At 36.6% G+C, this 20,350-nt stretch overlaps 1 protein-coding gene across 3 annotated transcripts in view; it reads left to right on the top strand.

Moving 5' to 3' along the window:
- The window catches only part of LOC149446022 (pterin-4-alpha-carbinolamine dehydratase 2-like), a 229,722-nt gene extending 218,467 nt beyond the window's left edge, over positions 1-11,255 (top strand). For 2 of the 3 annotated variants that reach the window (XM_089653141.1, XM_089653140.1), the window contains 2 exons: positions 7,975-8,055; positions 10,735-10,855. In XM_089653141.1, the coding sequence (XP_089509267.1) occupies positions 7,975-8,042 (68 nt within the window). In that variant the 3' untranslated portion in view covers positions 8,043-8,055; positions 10,735-10,855. Of the gene's footprint in view, positions 1-5,429; positions 5,524-7,974; positions 8,056-10,734 lie in introns of all 3 variants that reach the window. The other variant, XM_089653139.1, reaches the window with a different exon arrangement.
- Positions 11,256-20,350: the final 9,095 nt, after the last annotated feature.

Genomic DNA, 20,350 nt, shown 5'->3' with positions numbered 1-20,350 from the left:
TCATCTTGCTAGGGCTTCCAGCTTTCCACTTCTCACAACAAAACCTGCCTGCTCCTCCAAGAGTAGTCACACTGACTCTGCAATATTCTTTATAACTGGTTGTGAAATTCAGCACTGGAACTGAGACCCTCTTTTCATCACATGTGAAGATGGTGGATAACAAGGTTTAGAAATATCACTGGTGGCTTCCAGGAAATATAAGAAGCCAGTGGGTGATTTAACACATTAGCATTTCAGGAAAATTAAAAATCAGTTTTGGGTTGGCCTGACTTTCAAGAGGAAATTCGGGAGATTTTTTATTTGTTTTCTTTTTCCCTATCTCATCTTAATTTTTGTATAATGTATTATCACCATCTTTAGCCACATTTTTGGGGGATAATATTTTATTTATCCATGTTATAGGTAATTTATGTCTATGAGATTATTGCTTTTATCAGTGCATTTTAGGATTGGAGATTTAGTGTACAAGTTATTACTAAGATACCATAGTTTATGGTGTCATGTGTAACGGTCTCGATATCTGCATTGCGACTAAAGGGTCTGCTAGATTTTCCATTCACAGCAAATTTTGAGGGGTGTGTTTTGCCCTTCAATGTTTTTTTTTCTATATCAGATTAATTGGATCATGTATGGCCTTTTAAAGATCTATACGGATTGGGTTGCGGGAGCAAGTAGAGGTGGCTATTACGTTATTAATATACCTATCGGATCCTCAGGTGGCAGTGTTGAGCAGTGGCTAGTTAGTATGATGTTCAGCAATATTGCTGTCAATATAAACCACTAGTGCATGTCCCCTAGCTACCCCTTATAAAGTCGTGATTTGTGACGATAAGCGTGGGGAGGAGCCAGGTGACGTCAGAGCCGGGATACCAGAAGTGTGGCAGAAGGTTCTGTGATTTAGTCCGCAGTCACTGTTTCATGTGCAATGTGAACTTTACCATTTTATATATGCGTGCAATTTTAATAAACTATATGGAGTTTTTGATGTTCTACACTATGGTGGCTTCTATGTGGCTTTGAGTTCACCCTAAAGAACTACTGCAGCGTACAGTGGACCTCTTTATGACCCGAGATCTCAGGACCATTGAGAGGTCTTTATATAATCCCCATGGCTGGGGAGATGCGTTTATTGACCTGTTATAATTTATTGGTCAATACCTGAAGGGTCCATCTTGAATCACAAGTGTGGTGATGCACATTGATATGTATAAGAAGTCTTACAGCACTGGAATAGTGATTTCAGCAGCTGAATAATTGATATTTCTATTTTCACACTATCTTGGCAGTGCACAAATACTTTTGGGTAGGGATGCACCAAAATTTTGATGGCCAAAATGTTTCGGCCAAAAACACCCCTATTGGTCATAGGCCGATATTAAAATAAGCACAGATACAGGTGCCTAAAGCACTTTTTAAGCATTAGATCAATACTTTTTTTGATCTAATGCTTTACATTGTAAAGGAGAGATGTTGGGTCTGATTGACCCCATATCTCTCCATAAAGAAGACCTGTCACTACTTATTTCTATCACAAGGGATGCATGCTGTGGCGCGATCTGTCACTGGCCGTGGACCTCGGACATGGCTTATGACAGATCTGTGTACCGACTCCGTTGCCAGTACCATGTGACCAATCACAGCAGGTCACATGACAGTTGTATACAATGGATGGCTTCCTTTCATGCCATCCATTGTATGCAAGTGTGTTTAGCTGTGAATGGTCACAGGGATCACATGCATAGGCTGAGCCAATCACAGCCCATCTGTGTCATGTGATTAGCCGTGGTCAATCACAGCTAATCACAACAAAAAAATCTGAATAAATCAATGTCATTCCGTTCAATGCTTTTTGTGTACAAAAAAAAAAAACACTGATCACTTCCCCAAAGTAGTACAATGCTACTATGGTAACATTATACTACTTTAGTCATAGTGAAATATGAAAAAAAAATGTAATAAAAAATAAAAAAAAATTATTTTTTTTTTGTACTGTCATCAGTCAATGTCCCTGATCACCGCCACACCAGTTATATGATGATGCTGTACTGCACTGGTGACAGTATGTAAAAAAAAAAAAAAATTCTGGAAACTTTTTTTAAAATCTTCATTTTCCAAAAAATTATGACAAAAAAATTACAACTTCAAAAAACTCGCCATGCCTCTTGTGAAATACGTCGGACTGTCTACTTTGCAAAAAGGGGTCATTTGGGGGATTTCTGTACTGTTCTGACATTTTTGGGCCTGAAGAAATTAGATTGGCTGTCAGTACTTCAGGATTGATCAATTTTCATATATATAGTTTGTGAACTCTATAACTTTCCTACATACTAAATAATAAACACTGATTTGGGTTATTTTCATCAAAGAAATGTAGCAGAATACATCTTTGCCTACATTTATGAAGAACAATTATTTATTCGCTAAATTTTATAACCGAAAGAAAGAAAAACGTTTTTTGTTAATTTAGCAAAACATAAATACCCCAGCAGTCATTAAATATCACCAAAAGAAAGCTCTAGTTGTGTGAACAAAATTATAAAAATTTAGTTTGGTACAGTGATGCATGACCGCGCAATTGTCATTCAAAGTGTGAGAGCGCTGCAACCTGAAATTTGGCCTGGGCAGGAAGGGGGTAAAAGTGCCCAGTATTGAAGCGGTTAAAAAACATTTTATTACAGGGACAGTGTAAAAAAAAAAAAAAGAAATAATTTAAAAAAAAACGTTTAAAGTGCCCCCGTCCCCCCATGCTCGTGCGTAGTGGTGAATGCATACTTAGGCCACACCCACAGATGTGAACGGTGTTTAAACCACACATGTGAGGCATCATCACAAACGTCAGAGCAAGAGCAATAATTAGCACTAGACCTACCCTGATAACCTGTAGAAATTTTTAAAGCATCACCCATGGAGATTTTTAAGTACCATAGTTTGACACCATTCCATGAGCGTGCTCAATTTTAAAGCATGACATGTTGGCTATCTATTTACTCGGCATAACATCATCTTTCATATTTAAAAAAAAAATTGGGGTATATATTGTTTTTGTTTTTTGTTTTTTTTTAAATCAGTGCATTTTTTCCCCAAAATAATACAAAAATATATTGATTTGTAAAAACTGTTCAGTTTCGGTTTTCGGCCAAGTGCATCCTAAATTTTCGGTTTTGGCTCCAGAATTTTCATTTCAGTGCACTACTACTTTTGGATTTATTTTAATTTTGCAAGCACATTTATGTGTGGGTCCAAGAAACAGTTATCTGCATATCAGAATTAATTAAATAAAATGTTTTATTTCTGTGCTTACAATACAGGGTTCTACATCTCTAAAATTACACCCACTGCTCTGCATAGGTTCCTTGCCAAGAAAGCTCCTATAGACATCCACGAGGTCTCCAGGTATTTCTGGGCCTGTGCAAGTGGCACGCAGGTACTGGCATCCAGCATTTGTTGTCCAGTTGTGTCCAACTACCCTAGGCTTCTTGGCCTTGTCTTTCATTTGTTTAGAGCTACTGACAAAAACATTTTTTTTTCCTTTATTACAATAAGGATTTTTTTTTCAGTCTTAGTGTTTTAAGAGCCCCCAAAATCTATATCATTAATTCTAAATGAATATGTTAATTAGAAACTCACACTGTGAAACAATCTAAATGCTGTGCTTGTTGTAATTATATTAATTTTTACATGCATTTATAAAAGGTTAAGTCACGTCTGCAACAATTTCCCTGAACTCATCTGTTGCTTTGCTTAGCCCAATGACAGATAAATGGTTGCATTAGCCGTTTTATTGGTCTGTTAGAGAACTGCTGACATTGTGCTGTCATGATATCATAGTGCAGGGTCCTTGCTACTGTCAGATGTATTTATCTGTCATTTAATACCTATAAAATAAGAAATGTTAGACGCTACAAAACATGAGATGACAGGATGATGCAAAACGATCATTTGTTTAACCATGGACTTAGGTGACTTGATGTCCTTGCTGCCTAACATGCATATCTGTTAATAGGTTTTATTCAATAACATAGAGGAAAGAATAGTTATATCCAGTGATAGTATATGTACAGTAAAAAAAAAAAAAGAAACCGTTGAAATGAGACCTAAACAATTTTTTCCCTTTTAGGTTAACACACAAGTCTAACTACCAAAGAGTAATGGTCAGATATATGCTTCTATTTTAGATACTGTAAATACTTTTGTTTTGCACCTTTAGTAAAATGTAGTGTAAAAACAATGGGGTTGATTTGTCTAAAGGCAAATAGGTTGTTCAAAAAGGGGATTTTCCTTTAGTTTAATGAATGTGGTAAAGCTTTGCTAACTTTTATCATCCAATCATGCAACCAAGAATATCCTTTCTTATTATTTTCATTGCACATGACTGGGTATTCTTTCCAAATGAGAATTTTTACCACGTTCACTGAGATAAGTGAAATTTCCTTTGCAAAGAGAAAAAGTTCTACTAGTGTGGTAAACCTGGTGAGTAAATCCAGACAATTAAAAATTTGTCCTAACCTTCTTTCATCTTATGGATTTAGCTATTGGCTAGTGAAGCCACCAGTCTCATTAAAGAACCAATAAGAAGGCCTAACCACTTTGATATGGGCACCTTCACCCCCTTCCTGCCCAGGCCAATTATCAGCTTTCAGTGCTGTTGCACTTTGAATGCAAATTGCGCAGTCATGCAACACTGTACCCTTATGAAGTTTTTACATTTTTTGAGACAGAACCTTCTTTTTGGTGGTATTTAATCACCACTGTTTTTTTTTTTTTTGCTTAAACACATGAAAAAAAGACCTAGAAATTTGTTTCTGTTACAAAATTTTGCGAAAAGTAATCTTTCTTCACTGATGTGCACTGATGAGGCTGCACTAATGGACACTGATAGGCTGCACTGATGGGCAATGATGAGTGTGGAGGCACGCAGGGGCAGGGTTCTTGGGAGGATGTCCACGCACGCCCTCCCATAACTGGATGACCACACTGTAGCTATCTTTTAGCATGGTTTGCAAGTGGTAAAAAGATGGAAGGGGCTAGCTCTGATTGCAGCTTTTAACAGGTTTTCTGTAAGATTCTTAGACGTTAAAATCCATATACTTGCATAATGTTCAGATTGAGACAGTTTGGAGGCAGCTAGTCTAGGTTCATTTTGTGTTAAAGCATATCTAAACCACCAAAATATAATCTATTGCAACATTCCAGTGCTTGTATAATGTGTCTGCGTTAGTTTTCTTTTTACATTTTTTTTTCTTTTTTTCTTTCTCTTTACCTGTTAATTCTACAATTAAACCATGGGAGGGTTCTACAGAAAGAATCATGGATACCACCCAGGCTTGCCTTCAAATATTTCTGCCTTTATTCATCTCCATTGATTCGGAAACAGGGAGATGTTACAAGTTTACAAAGGAAAGATAAAATTGTTTTTGCTTTCTGGACAGCTCACATGAAGTGACAAGAAAATTGCATTTCAGAAAAAATCAACAAATATATTCTATACTAGTTAAAAATATTCTTAGATTCATTGAAGAACTGGTAAGCTTCAATATATTACATTTTTGTTATTTGGTTTATCAGGACTGTTACACCATTACTCTTTGTGATCAAACAGGAAACATCAGAGTTTACCTGAGCAGTGCATGTGATGGAACACCTTAACTATAAAATGTTATAAATGTTACATGATATCTTAAAATATAACATTGGTAAAGAGGCAATCCATAATAATACCCTACATACAAGCAAGGTAAAAAGATTGGAAAACTTTTTTCAAATTGATGCCTTTTTCACAGCAGGCAACATTTTCAAACCGTGCCTACAGAGAAAGGTGATATACTTAAATAGAAATGCAAGCAAAATATACCTTTTCAATAATCTATTCAACAAAAGCCTCAAAAGCTGGCATTTCCACCTTTTATTAGAAACCATTATTAAAGGCATTTTGCATAACTGCCCAGGAGTCACTGACATGGACTGGGTGCAAAATGTCTTCAGTTGCAAAATACTTGTGGGTTTCCTTGCATGGGCTGCCATCACCAACAATTTGTCAGTTGGATTTAGATCAGGGTTTTGACAAGCCCAGTCCATAGCCTTCCAGTTTTTTGAGCTATTTATTGGTGAATTTGCTAGGGTTCTTTGGATTATTATAGTGTTGAAAGATCCATTTCTGGTTCAGCTTATGGACAACATGGCTTCATTCTCATCAAGCTCATTTTGATATGAGATGAATTACTGAATGATTTTATGTCTGCTAGATGTCCAGGCTCTGAAGTAGCAAAGCAACCTAAAGCGGTAACATTCGTACCTCCAGACATCACAGTTTGTGTAAGGTTCTCCTAAATTACAGACAGCCTTTGGAAAAAGTTGCTGCATTGGCCAGTTTTGGACAAATTCACAGTTTTTTTAATCTACTCCACCTGTAGATTATTTTCCTTCCAGTGATGGGATCGCCAAATAATGTAAATAAAAAAAAAAAGTAAAAAACATTTTTAAGATTTCTTGCCAGGCTCACAGGCATCCAGAACCTTCTTTCAGTAGGTCATAGAGCGCTTATTGAATCATGGCATGTCAATGGCAAGAAGAAAATAAATCCCTAGATATCTGAGGTTTAAAAAAGACCAGTTCTGCCTAAATATACCCTAAGGAGGTTCTATTCATTGGCACCAAATCTGCATCACATTCTAATTTCATGGATTTGATTTGATGGTAAAAGTAGGGATACATTTGTTTTCCCAAGTGTTCAATCTACATCTTCATTACCCCCCATGTATGCAGCTCCCCCTCCAGCCCCCCTTATACTTACCGGAGCTAGATCTCAATCCAGCAGTGTGCTCAAGAGCAACAGCTCTCCTTCCTCATGGTTTCCTCTGTTGGCTCCCTCTGCTGTCAATCACAGCCAGTGAGGAGTAAGCAGGGGGCAGGGCGGAGCCTTTCTCTGTGTGTATTTGGACACACTGAACGGGGCTCAGGAGCGAGCCTGCACAAATGTCCTTACAGCAAGCAGCTGGCTATGAGGCATTCACCAGGGGGAGGAGGCAGGAATGCAGGTGGGGGACCTGAGAAGAGGGAGATTGGGGCTGCTCTGTGCAAAACCATTGTACAGAACAGGTAAGTATGACATGTTTATTATTTTAAAAATAATTACCTTTTAATATCACTTTATTCCTAAAGGAGACTGTAGGTGAAGTTTTGCTTGCAAATGTACTACACATATTTAAATAACATTTAGGAACATTTGAGTTGGTGTAAACACACTCGCTATTATTTAAGATTTAAAATCTGTATACAGTCAAAGTTGCTATGCTTTGTTTTGGATAGAATTTGGAAGGGTTACAACCCATGTCAAGTTTTACTGCTATCTGGGGCTATTCGACTTAACTAAAGTATTTTTTTGTATCTGTCTTGCTGTTAGAGTGTTCATAGGTTGTTAAGCTGTCACATTTGCTTTGGGTGGAGACAAGAATTTGCTGTACTGACATTTATTTCACAGGTATGCTTCACCATTGTCACCATCTGAAAGCCCGTTTTGAACAGTGATAGGTAGTTGATGTTCAGGAATCTAGACAGAAGCTACAAAGGGATTGGAGAAAGATCAGCAGCACAGAAACACAAACCAGGATGGGAAAGGGCAAAAATAAAATGTTCTAAAAGAAAAATTTGGTAATTGTTTGTTAGCAAACTGCATGTTATCCAGTTAGTGCATATATGTAAATATAATAATGCCACAAGTCATCAATATAATAAATATAGCTTTAAAGCCTTTCAGTGCTGTCTGGGAGATGTATTTATTTTATACTAACCTTCAGAACTGGAAGGCATTTAACAGAGAGATTACATAACTCTACTCACAGTTCAAAATGTCCCTCTTGAGCGCAGTGGAAAAACTGTACATGTCACTTCTACAAGTCAAATAGGCAGAAACTCTGCCATTAACAGTGCCTCAATGTTAGCCTAACGTCCTTACTATTTTTGTTTCTTTTCCTACAGGCCTTTGGATTTATGACTCGTGTGGCCCTGCAAGCAGAGAAAATGAATCACCACCCAGAATGGTTTAATGTGTACAACAAGGTAATTCATTACATTTATATTCCATCACCTGAGCGTTAAACCAATGTTGCATTTTTTCAGGGTATCACTTTACTGGGTTTTGTTGCTCAGATGGGAATAAGGCTTCCTGCTAAGACTTGCTGTGTTCAGACTTACAAGGTTCTGTGCTGCCACTCTGAAAGATTATGGCATGGTAATCATTGTCATCTGTCAGGATGGATTTGTCACCTCTGTACTATCAGTATATTTAGCTGTACATTGCAACACTGGAACAACCTCTAGCAGAGTGGCACAGTGTTTTTGATGATCAGCAAAGCCTCTGCTTCTATAACATTTTAAACCGCCCATATTTTTACATTTATAACACATTGTAGGTCACCTTATATCTAAGTGGTACTAGCAGTACTTGGAATGAAATGCCAGTATATTTGTTTTAGAAAAACGTTCCACTTCAGATCAATTTTATACATTGAAAAAATTATAGCAAATTTTCTGTTAACTTTTCTGTTTATCTTTTATGTCAAAATGTATCCTGTGCCTCTATATATACACAACCTCTGCATGTATGATTCCAATATAATCACACTATACACCTATACAGGGTGGCTGCATACAACAATTGTGTTCAAACAACCAACAAGGAAAATAATACAAAGAGGATATTTCTAGTGCCTTCCCTATGCAAATAAACCAATTAATAAATCCCAACTTTTGTGCAAACTGACAAATAGATTTATAAATTGTAATGGCCTCTTGACATTTAAACAACGTAAGTGTCCATAAAATTGATTAATATTCTCATAAATTGCAGATTTCAATGCAGATTTTAACTGTGCATTTCTTCCCACTGTATCACACCTCTTGTATCTTTCGGGTACGTGTGTAGTGATACCTAGTCACTTTCCAGATCTTAAAGTGCCTTTTTCCCTTAATGGGATTCCTTATGATGACTCTACTCCAATATAGCAACAACATTAATGCTTCTGTAGTTCTTGGATATGGGATTTATATGTTCCCATATGCAGTGGTATGGCCCTTTAAATCACGGTCTCCTCCTCTTATATTGCCTAGACATGGATATTGGTCATTCTTTTATGGATTTCTCACTCTCAGTTTTTTCCTTTCTTAGTTCTGGTAAAGGTTGATATTTGTCTGTGTCCTTTCTCAGACTGGCAATGGGAGAGTGTCTTCGTTATGGGCACCTTATGTAATCTTATTAGACATTTTTAACATAAATTTAAAAAAAATTTGCTTAAAACCACAATGCTGCTATAAAAACTGGAATGCAGAGAATTTAGAGTTTCTGGGCAGTTTCAGAAAATTATTTGTCCATGCAATCCAGTGGGAGTAAAATATATATATATTTTGTGTGTATATATATATATATATATATATATATATATACACACATACACATTCACACAGTGCTCAGCATAAATTAGTTCACCCCCTTTTGATAAGTAAGATTTTAATCAACATCGCAAAGAACAATTTCCAAAATGTTGACGGATTTTTATAGAATATTTATTTAGCTCATTACATGAAAGTAAGGTTCATAATATGTGAAAAGATGTGTAAAAAAAAACTTGTGCGCTGCCAAGAATACAAATAATTACCCTATAAAAGAATATAAAACAAATGTGCATAAAAAAATCACTCAAAGGGCTTGCTACTTTTTTAGCTAACTGCAGTGAACTTGCATGTGATTTTCTTCAACCCTTCTCATCAGAAGATACTCCTGTCGAGCTGCTAACTTTCATGGACAGCCTGGACGTCTCTGTGAGATGGTTGCAGTTCCATCTTTGTTAAATTTTTGTTTTACTTTTGCAACAGTAGTCTGACTGATAAGTACAGCTTTGCTGATCTTCTTGTATCCTTCACCTTTCTTTTGTAAAGAAATTGTCTTTCTCAGGCCATGTGACATTTCTCTTCCATGTGGTGCAATTGCATACAGCATGAAATGGGAAGGGATTTTCTTTAAGTAATGCACTTTTATAATCAACTCTCTGCTGAACACCTATTTAATGAATAATTAGACTCACCTGTAGTTGAAATCATTTTAATAGAATTTTGTTGTCTAAACTTTAGCCTTGCTCCTTAGACTTTCATTGGGGTGTATTATTTGTTGCAACATGGTCTTTAATGAATTTGTTGAGAAAAATACTTTTGTGTGTGTGCAAATTAGCAACTCTTGTTTGGCCCGCATTTGTGGGAACATTTTTCAGTATAGTGTCCCATAGAAAATGTTAATTAATGATATCTTTGTTAATTAGGCTTAGAATCTGCATTAGTTAATTTGTCACTCAGAAATAAAAACTGATACAGAGACTAGTGACCATCACACTAGATAACAGGGTTCCCTGAGACCAAAAAGTTATTTAAAGGGTTCCTCTATGGTAAAAAAAAAAAAAAAATATATATATATATATATATATATATCAATTGCAAAGGGTTGGAGGATGTTCACTGTGAAAAGTAAATTTTTACTTAGCTTTGTAAATTAGACGGAGGTAGGTGAAAATAAGGTATCCAATCACGTGCAAAAGAAATTTGCTTGCATATGATTCAATGAATACAGTCATGCCAGCTTTTTCTTCTCCTTTAAGCTACGTGTTCTACTACTTTAATAAATCCTAATGTGTTTTAACTGCTATATTATACAGAAATGCTGATTCAAATTTGTATGTTTTATCCATACAGGTTCAAATAACTCTGACTACTCATGACTGTGGAAAGTTGACCAAAAAAGATGTGAAGCTTGCTCAGTTTATCGAAAAAGCTATAACCTCTTAACAAACAAACTGTCTCTTCTTTCGTGAAATAGATTTGTTTATGTTGCTTCGCTACTCTATACATAGATATTACTTGGTTTAAGCAAAATGATAAAGCAAAGTGTAGCTGGTATGTGCACAATGCAGTAGCTCATTGCTTTCAAGCAGATCATGGTGCTTTTTGCAGACCTTTGTGTTTGATTAGGGTTTATATGAATGTGTAAAACTTTATGTATTCAGCACAACATTAAGGTTAAGTTGATAGTCCAAAAGGAATCTAAAATGTCTTGGCCAAAATGCAGTGTTGCAGCACTATTTTCTTAAAAGGTAATTATATGCTGTAATTCCTTTATAATTGCAAAAATTATTATTCATTGGAAAGTTTTCTTGAGAGAAATGTTGAAAGTGCCATTTCTGGACTCTCACATTAAAAATACTGGTTTTCTGCTTCTTAGTTTCTCTGAGCTTGCTTAGGGTTACCATGTTTAGGGTCAGGTGCTTTTGTTTGGAGCATGTATGGATGTTGGGGTGTCACATAAATCTACTTGTTCATAAATTTAGATTGAACTGTGTCTCCTGGTTCTAACCCTATTGGTGGCCAGTAGGTGGTACTTGTTTAAGATAGTGTTCTCTAGAACAGATGGCAAACTTTTGCCTAGGAGAGGATTTGGAGGGAACCCTGAAAATCCGAAATGAGGTTCCTGAGACGATCTGGGAATTTCTGATAATCCGCCAGCTGAGGTAAGCCCTTTGCTTACATTTGAGTTATCAGACTTCCTTGATTGGTAAGCCATTTTCGGGACAAAGGGTACTTTACCCCTTAATCAAGGTGTATTGATTGGTGATAATATGTTATGCTGTCACTATCTACTGTCCATTGGAATGTTATAGATAAGAAAATGATGTTAACTGTTTATATGAAGCACACATCTGCTGTAATAGTAGATCTAAAGGCAAGAGGATATAGGCACATGTAGAGAAGGGAATGAAGGGTAAAAGACCCTCAAAAATGCCCAGAGCAAGTGAAGCGCTAGAGAATATATGAATTGAAGATGCGGTTCCGCCTATAATGAGCCCCTAGATAAATGGTTAAGTGGACAGGGATCCTCAATGGGTAATAGGGTTACCAAGTCCACATGGAGTAAGAATCATGCAGATTAAACAGCTAGAGGAACAGCTATCTATTTAAGCTTAATGGTAAAGGGTGACAAACAATGTAACATTAGAAATAACAAGTAATTGTGATGTTAGGTTTTGGAATTAATTTAGGGTAAGGTGCCACAACTAGTACATTCTAAATCATTAGAAAAAGCTAGAATAGAGAAATGAAAGTCAATTTGTGCATGCATAGCTACATTTTTGGCCCTGGCCCCAACAGAATACTTTATATGTGGTCAGAGAACGATGAGATGAACACTATGGCTTCCCATCTAGACGTGCAATTCAATTTGGTCCGAGTTTAAATTCAGATGAATTTTTGGTTATTTGGTGATTCAGATGTATCCAAATTTATGAAAAACAATAACGAATTTAATTTTGTTTATTCATTTTCTAACGAATTTCAAATATTCAGAACAATTCGAATTGGTCAAAAATCTATCGACTGATCTGAATTCTATGTGAAGAATAGCTGGTTGTTAAGGAGAGGGCTGGGAAGCTGGCTGCAATAAAACTCTGCGGGGTTCCCCCCAAAATCCATGCCATACCCTTATCCAGCATGCAGCACAATAGGTCAGGAAAGGGTGGGAACGAGCAACAACATGGGGGGTTCTTTGGGGTGGGGGGGGGTCTTCCCCCAAAAGCACCTTGTCCCCATGATAAAACTCCAAAAACGAATAAATGAAATTATCTCTGTGTTTAATTAGGTTTCCTTTTGGAACCACAGTACCCCAGGAACTATTTATTCAAATGTTTTAATAAATTTATTAGTATGGTGTGTGTGTATGTGTGTCTATATATATATGTGTGTGTGTGTGTGTGTGTATGTGTATATATATACACGCGCACACACACACACACTTTCTGTGTTATGTAGAAGTCATATTGTCTTTTACAGTATATGCCTTCCATTTTATGTAGCATTGTCTGTGTTTAACTCCGCATATCCACAAGCTGCAAGGCCACAGTGTACATCCAATTAATATGTAAATATATTTTTTCATCAATCATTTGTTTTTTATGCAAGTTTTAGTCGCAATAAAAGGTCATATTATAATGTTATAGCTGCTCTCAGCTATCAGATTCTCTTCACTGAAGTTTGCCTCTTAGGCCGGGACTAGGTCCACCTAATTGTAAAGAGGTTCCAGGTTAGAGGTGATAGTAGGTATGGCCTGTGATCAAAATGTAAAATATTGATCAAAAGAGGGGAGATTGTGAAGGAAATTGTAAATTCTGTATAAAATTGTATTCTACGTTGTATGTATTACCTATGTATTTTCACACTGCACTGATGTTGTTTGCCAATGTAACGCCCCTTGTTACCATAAAAGTAATATTATGATAACAAGTGACATTGCATAGGCAGGCTAATTGCTAATCAGGAGTCAAAAGAATGAAAACATTTAAAGAAAACATTATTAGTGCCATTTGCACAGTGAGTGCAGTGTGCAAATACATAGGAAAAGCATACAAGATAGAATGCAATTTTATACAGAATGTACAATTTCCTATACAGACAGTATGGACCAAATTCTACATATTCTTAATAACTCTTCAGTGTGGAACCCTTAAAGATATTTTAGATTGATAATCTTAATCGAGAACTTGTATGGGGGAGAAAGATGTGTGAGGTAAGGAAGGGGACATCCAAACGAAAAGATGACAGTTCTATAATAAACTCCCGGTTCTATTTTCTACTGACACAAATTCATCTATTATGACCAGGTCAAATATACTGCCATGTGCCATCTGGTTTTGGTGGGGGAAAACCTCTCTGTGTTGGAGAAGGGGGGATCCCCACATCAGGTACCTTTCTGCACTGACTTTTCAGCTAATATATAGGGTGTGGAGGTACATTTACGCACTCTTAAATGTAATATGCTATAATAAGTATATTCCCAAAAGGAATAATTCTTACTTTCTAGAAATAGAAAAGCTAAAGGACTTTGCCTCATGTAAAGAGCAGGAAATAAGAGAAATTTATTGATCTGTTTGAAAACAGCAGTTTGAAATCTTTTCAACAATTGGGTGAGAAATGTTTACTAATTTTGTAGAGATTGTGTTAATATTTGCTATTTAGACATGCACTTCAACCCCAGCCTAAATTCTCTATTTCAATTCATTCTAAGTTACTGATACTAAAGCAGATGCTGCTTATTCCCTTAACAGGTTTAATTTCAACTTTGTATAATGTACTGATTAACAAACACAAATATGCATTGAAAAGCATTAAATGAGAAGTAGACATCAGCACAACAGAAGAAAAACAGTAGTAAGGAAATATTTAAAGTTCTTCCACTGATCTCCGGTTCATCCTCTTCTTTGTATACAGTTGTCATTAAACATGTCAGCCGGACCCAAGAACTAGATAGAAACTCATAAAAATGAGCGTAGAGAGGCCACTCCAGGTGGGAACATGTGAACAGTTAATCATGAGCTCACCACTTCTGCCTTGTTAATCATTTGCATAATGAAGATAACTGAAAAGAATAGGCGCTGTGGAAAATGCTCTCTGTCATGCACCTTAATGAAGGTGCATCTTTATTGGGAGAGACAAAGTAGCAAATATAATAAAATTTGACCAGCCTGAAGTGAACAGTGTGACTCCAACGGACGGCCTGTCCGCTCTGGAGGGAGCTGAGATCGGAGAACGCTCCTGCCGGCTTCAAATCACGTGGTGTCAGCATACCGGCGTCCTGGTTGGCGTCATCACACCGTGTCATCACAGCAAGTGAAGGCAGTGTCCGGCGTCGGCTTCAGCTAAGATTGTATGCAGGGTTACCAAGAGGACATTTTTCACGCAGTTGCACTTTGTCAAGTCTCCGTTGGAGTCACACTGTTCACTTCCGGCTGGTCAAATTTTATTATTTATACTACTTTGTCTCACCCAATAAAGATGCACCTTCATTAAGGTGCTTGACTGAGAGCATTTTCCACAGCGCCTATTCTTTTTCAGTTCCCAAGAGACTAGATCCATCTATTGTGGTGGTGGCCCAGATGAGTTTGTTATTGAAAAGAGGTTCTCCAAGTACTATTTTAGGGATATCCCTTTCCTATGACCCTTTAATATGTGCCTTGGGCTACTGCTTAATGGAAAGCTAAAACTCAATTGGAAATTGAACAGGCTTTTTGCATTTGGCAAATCAACCCAATGACTTAATCTTTCTTTCATTTCTTTGTGATGAACTTGTATAAATGTAATGTATACATTACAAATTAGTTAACTAACAAAGGAGTCAGCACATTTTTGTATACCCAGATGGAGGTATTTAGAGATTACCTGTGTATATATTGATGTTTGGAATGATAAGCCAACGTCCTCTATTCTGATACCTTAATCTGATGCTCTGTATGATGGCTACCATGGTGGAGGACTGATCAAGGGCTGATTTTTTTTTTCTTTTATACATTTCATAAGACAATTAAATAATTTAGATAAGAATATAGAAATAAAGGTTGATTAAAAATAGTGTGAGCAACCATGCTAAAAAATCCTAAATGCCCTGGTGTTTATGTATGTACAGAATGGCAGAAACAAATTGGCAGATAAATGGTAGGTAAAATTTACTGTTAAAAAGCATACATGTATGCATCAAAGTTATAGTGTCCGCATTGTCCCCTTTGTGTTAAATAGAATACTGCTGGAATAAACAGAATTTGGGTACAACTATGGAGTACTGGTTTGCACTAAGATTAAGAGTAGCCATCAATGCCAAGCACCAGCTGAAAACATAAGAAATCGTGGGATGTATGGAATGAAGGTAGGTAAGATATGTGATGCTAGTATAGTGTTGTAAGAAGCAGTTGTTATCCCTAATATGGGGTACATTGTTGGGCACCACAATATAAAATGGGCATGTGAGTTCTGAAGATGGTTCCAATGCAAGTAGTAAAATAATAAAAGAATTTGTCAAATTCAATGAAAGATTACAAAACAAACTCTTTTGAACTAGAAGACTTCTTAGGAGTTTTTTTTTATATGTGTGTATGTATGTATATATAGCAAGTCAACATGAAAGATAGCAGATACATGTTTTATCCCAAGCACAGGTATAAAGGGCAAGATGATTTCAGCTGCATGTGGGAAAGAGAAGATTTTTCTATCCATTTTGGAACTGGTTATGGTAAGATTTGTAAAGCTGTGAGATGCCCTAATTACAAACTCCTCAATAATGAAACTGAAAACAAACTGATGGTTATCTTAAAAATACATTTTATCCATAGCTAGAAGTAAGTAGAATGGGTACAAAGTAGGTTTGCACACACTTTGTCAGAAGCCAACTGACTGACGCAGTTATACATAGGGTATTTTGAAGTATAATGGCAGGGCTATGCTTCATTATTTTTAAAGCTCAGTGGTTTACAAACTGATATTAGGGGTATACACTGCATTAAATGATTTCTAAAATTATATTTTATAAAAGTAATTGAAAAAGGGATAATTATCATCTGTCAGGTATTTCTTCCTGTTTGTTTAATCACTGGAGGGTTTTCCTTGTGCCATCTTTCTGTCAGAATGTGACAGGACATGGGTAATCCCCTCCTTTCCACAGCAGAAACCGAAAACAAAAAGGTTTCAATCTTTGCCCTTGCTATCCTCAATAAAAAAAAAAAAGAAAACATTTGGCTGGAGCTGGAATTTAGGAGCATGTGTATAAAATGTTGCATCCTATTGCAGCTATGTGCATCCAACTAAACCCTAATTGCAAGCAAATATGTTATTTACACTTTTAATTGAATTGCTACTGCTTAAAGAAGAACCCTGGGAAAGGCAAGAAACAATAATATCATCTATTACTACACCCCCTACACAAAACGGTAAACATTTCATAATATTTTGAAGAAAAGTGTAATTGAGGAGAAAAGTGTAATTGAATTTTCATGACCTCATCTCTGTAATTCAAAAGATAACAGCAGCTGTTCTGCGAAGGGGGAGGTGTAACATGAGGAATTACATCACATCCTCTCCTCTCTCTCTGTAGTTAAAGGAAACTACAGTTCCCATCAACCACAGGGAATTGTAGTGAATGAGGGTGGGTACACTGGACTTGTATATGTTGAATATGTCTGAGAGTCTTAATCTGCCTATCACTGCGATTCACTGAATTACATCACTGCTTCCTGGAGAAAGAACTAAAGAAGGGATGTGCCAAGACCAGTGGCCAGGGGAATAGGAGGCATAGCAGCCAATGGTCTTCAAAACAAGAAACCAAAGAGAATTAACAGTTTGATTTGAAAATTAATAGGTTATTTCAGAGCAACTACTGAGTGAACCAGGAGATGGATGACATATTCAGTGAAAGTAGGAAATCAGCAACAAGGACATGTAAAGACGTTTTTGCTTCGAGTTCTGCTTAAAGCTTTTTCATTGCAATAAATGTGTATAGTTGTCATTTTGTAAATTTTTCATTCTTGCCCTTAGCAATGAAAAGCTCAAAACCTAAACGCAGACACTAGATAGTCCCACAGCCAGGTGAAGGAGCTTACATTGCAGGCTGACCGTGATCTCCAATGAAAGAACATGCAAATCGTAACAATGGCCATCCCTTATTTGCTTCCGTTTGGTCTGCTAAATATACCTTCGAACATTTTTGTTCCAACTGTTTGATAAATGCAAAAATACCTATTGATTTTGCCAGAAATGTTGTAAACGTACAAGTTCCTGTGCTCTCTGCCTCTGTAGAATGGGGAGTTATGAAGATGGTGGGAAATGGGGGTCTGTGTTCTTTGTAATGCATCAGAATTAAAGTAGGTAGAGCTGGCAACACATGCTTTGGAATTTAGAGCCCAAAATACACTGTGTTTGCATGTCAAAGAGGAGGTTTGGAGCAGACTTTATTTCTGGCACATCAGTAGTTTATATTTATGCACTAGCAGCATGTTTAAAAACAATAAAATATGTGGGATTTATCATTGTAGAGATTCCCATTTTTGTTTTAGATAAAAAAGCATCAAACTAACCGTTTTGACTCTCCATAAATACTGAATGGAAATTTGCTGTAACTATTAATGGTTTTGGTGCTTATTTTTTTGGAGTAAACATTAGTTTAGTGGCCTTTTAAATACACTTGTAAAACAAGTGGATAACATAACAAACAATTGTATCAAGTGGATTCTGCCATATTATAACACACTGCTGATCTTTATATATACAACTTTATGATAGTCTAATCAGTCACTACTGTATTAGATTTCTCTACTAGGAATGATAAGAGTCTGTGCATACTGACAGTAGTAAAATATGTTTTGGATAGATCAAACTTTTAAAAACTGCGCAAGAAAAAAGAGGGATCATTATTAATTCAGTCTGCCACTAATTTTTCAGTGATCATTTGAAGGTATTTCAAGATATGATATGCATATGTCTCTAGCAGAGAATACTTTGATAGCCAATATTTAGCATGTATCTATGAAAGGTTTTATGTGGAGGTAGCTTCAAATCTGGATGCGAGTACTGAACTAACATCTTTGAATTTGCGACTTTGAATCCATTCTTCATAATTGCATGGTGTAAACACTGAGAATACAAGAACTAGGAGAGAATGTATATGTGAATAAGTGGTTAACGGACAAATTAAAGAACAAATTATATTTGTAAATAAAACTTAAACATAATAAATTAAATTTGCAGTCCACAAGGATTAGTGTCTTGTTAATGTTGTAGCTGGAAGGAAAAGTAATATTGCATTTTTATCTGGTGACAATAAGTTAAATAGAATTAAAAAGTGGTAGAATACAGATTTATAATGAGGTAATATATGCAGGTTTAATGATAGATTAAACCTGGTAAAATATTTGATCCTTGCAGTTGTATTGCTGGCAGTAGTGACTGGCATGTGAGAATGCAATTCATTTAGTATCCCCTCCTTTCAGTTCCATTGTTCATTTTAGTGTTGCTGCTAAACTTACCATCAGAAGTTTGCTCATACCAGTCAGTGTGGACTCAATACAATCAGAAACCAACCAAGTGGAGTGACAGGCCCAGTGAGGTGGAGAGTTGTGCTCCGCATTAAGGACTTTTTTGTGTTATTCTTCACTCCGTGAATTCTTGTTTTTTGCAGTTGTTCAAGAATGGTATCTTATTTTAACCAAAAAGCTTTTTGTACCTGGACTTTATTGATGACTCGCTTAGTAATCTTAATTTTGATTCGTTTATCTATTCACTTTTTATCCACTACCAAATTCTTGTATGCATTACTGAATGTTTGATGTTAATTAAATCGCAATATGGGCAGTGAAGTGGCAGATTAAGCTTAAAGTGTATTTCCACTTTTGCAGTCAAATTTGAGTAAAACCCACTATGTTGACCATCGACATGCTCCTCACCGACCGGAAATTACATCATCCACAGCGGTCTTCTGACATGTTTCGCCCCTCTTCTGGGGCATTCTCAAAGGCTCAGAAGCTGAGAACACCCTAAAGGAAGGGTGAAACATACCAATTGATAGCTGCAGGTGATGTCATTTCCAGCGTTTCGCTTGTTTTATATACAGTCAGGTCCATAAATATTGGGACATCGACACAATTCTAACATTTTTGGCTCTATACACCACCACAATGGATTTGAAATGAAACGAACAAGATGTGCTTTAACTGCAGACTGTCAGCTTTAATTTGAGGGTATTTACATCCAAATCAGGTGAACGGTGTAGGAATTACAACAGTTTGCATATGTGCCTCCCACTTGTTAAGGGACCAAAGGTAATGGGACAATTGCCTTCTCAGCTGTTCCATGGCCAGGTGTGTGTTATTCCCTCATTATCCCAATGACAATCGGCAGATAAAAGGTCCAGAGTTCATTTCAAGTGTGCTATTTGCACTTGGAATCTGTTGCTGTCAACTCTCAAGATGAGATCCAAAGAGCTGTCACTATCAGTGAAGCAAGCCATCATTAGGCTGAAAAAACAAAACAAACCCATCAGAGAGATAGCAAAAACATTAGGCATGGCCAAAACAACTGTTTGGAACATTCTTAAAAAGAAAGAACGCACCGGTGAGCTCAGCAACACCAAAAGACCTGGAAGACTACGGAAAACAACTGTGGTGGATGACCGAATAATTCTTTCCCTGGTGAAGAAAACACCCTTCACAACAGTTGGACAGATCAAAAACACTCTCCAGGAGGTAGGTTTATGTGTGTCAAAGTCAACAATCAAGAGCTAGACTTCACCAGAGTGAACACAGAGGGTTCACCACAAGATGTAAACCATTGGTGAGCCTCAAAAACAGGAAGGCCAGATTAGAGTTTGCCAAATGACATCTAAAAAAGTCTTCACAGTTCTGGAACAACATCCTATGGACAGATGAGACCAAGATCAACTTGTACCAGAGTGATGGGAAGAGAAGAGTATGGAGAAGGAAAGGAACTGCTCATGATCCTAAGCATA

Source organism: Staurois parvus, unplaced genomic scaffold (assembly GCF_062004578.1).
Source record: "Staurois parvus isolate SC_StPar_1 unplaced genomic scaffold, SC_StPar_1.0 ptg000701l, whole genome shotgun sequence".
In the NCBI taxonomy this organism is placed as follows: Eukaryota; Metazoa; Chordata; class Amphibia; order Anura; family Ranidae; genus Staurois; species Staurois parvus.
This window is presented reverse-complemented; position numbering and strand designations above follow the sequence as displayed.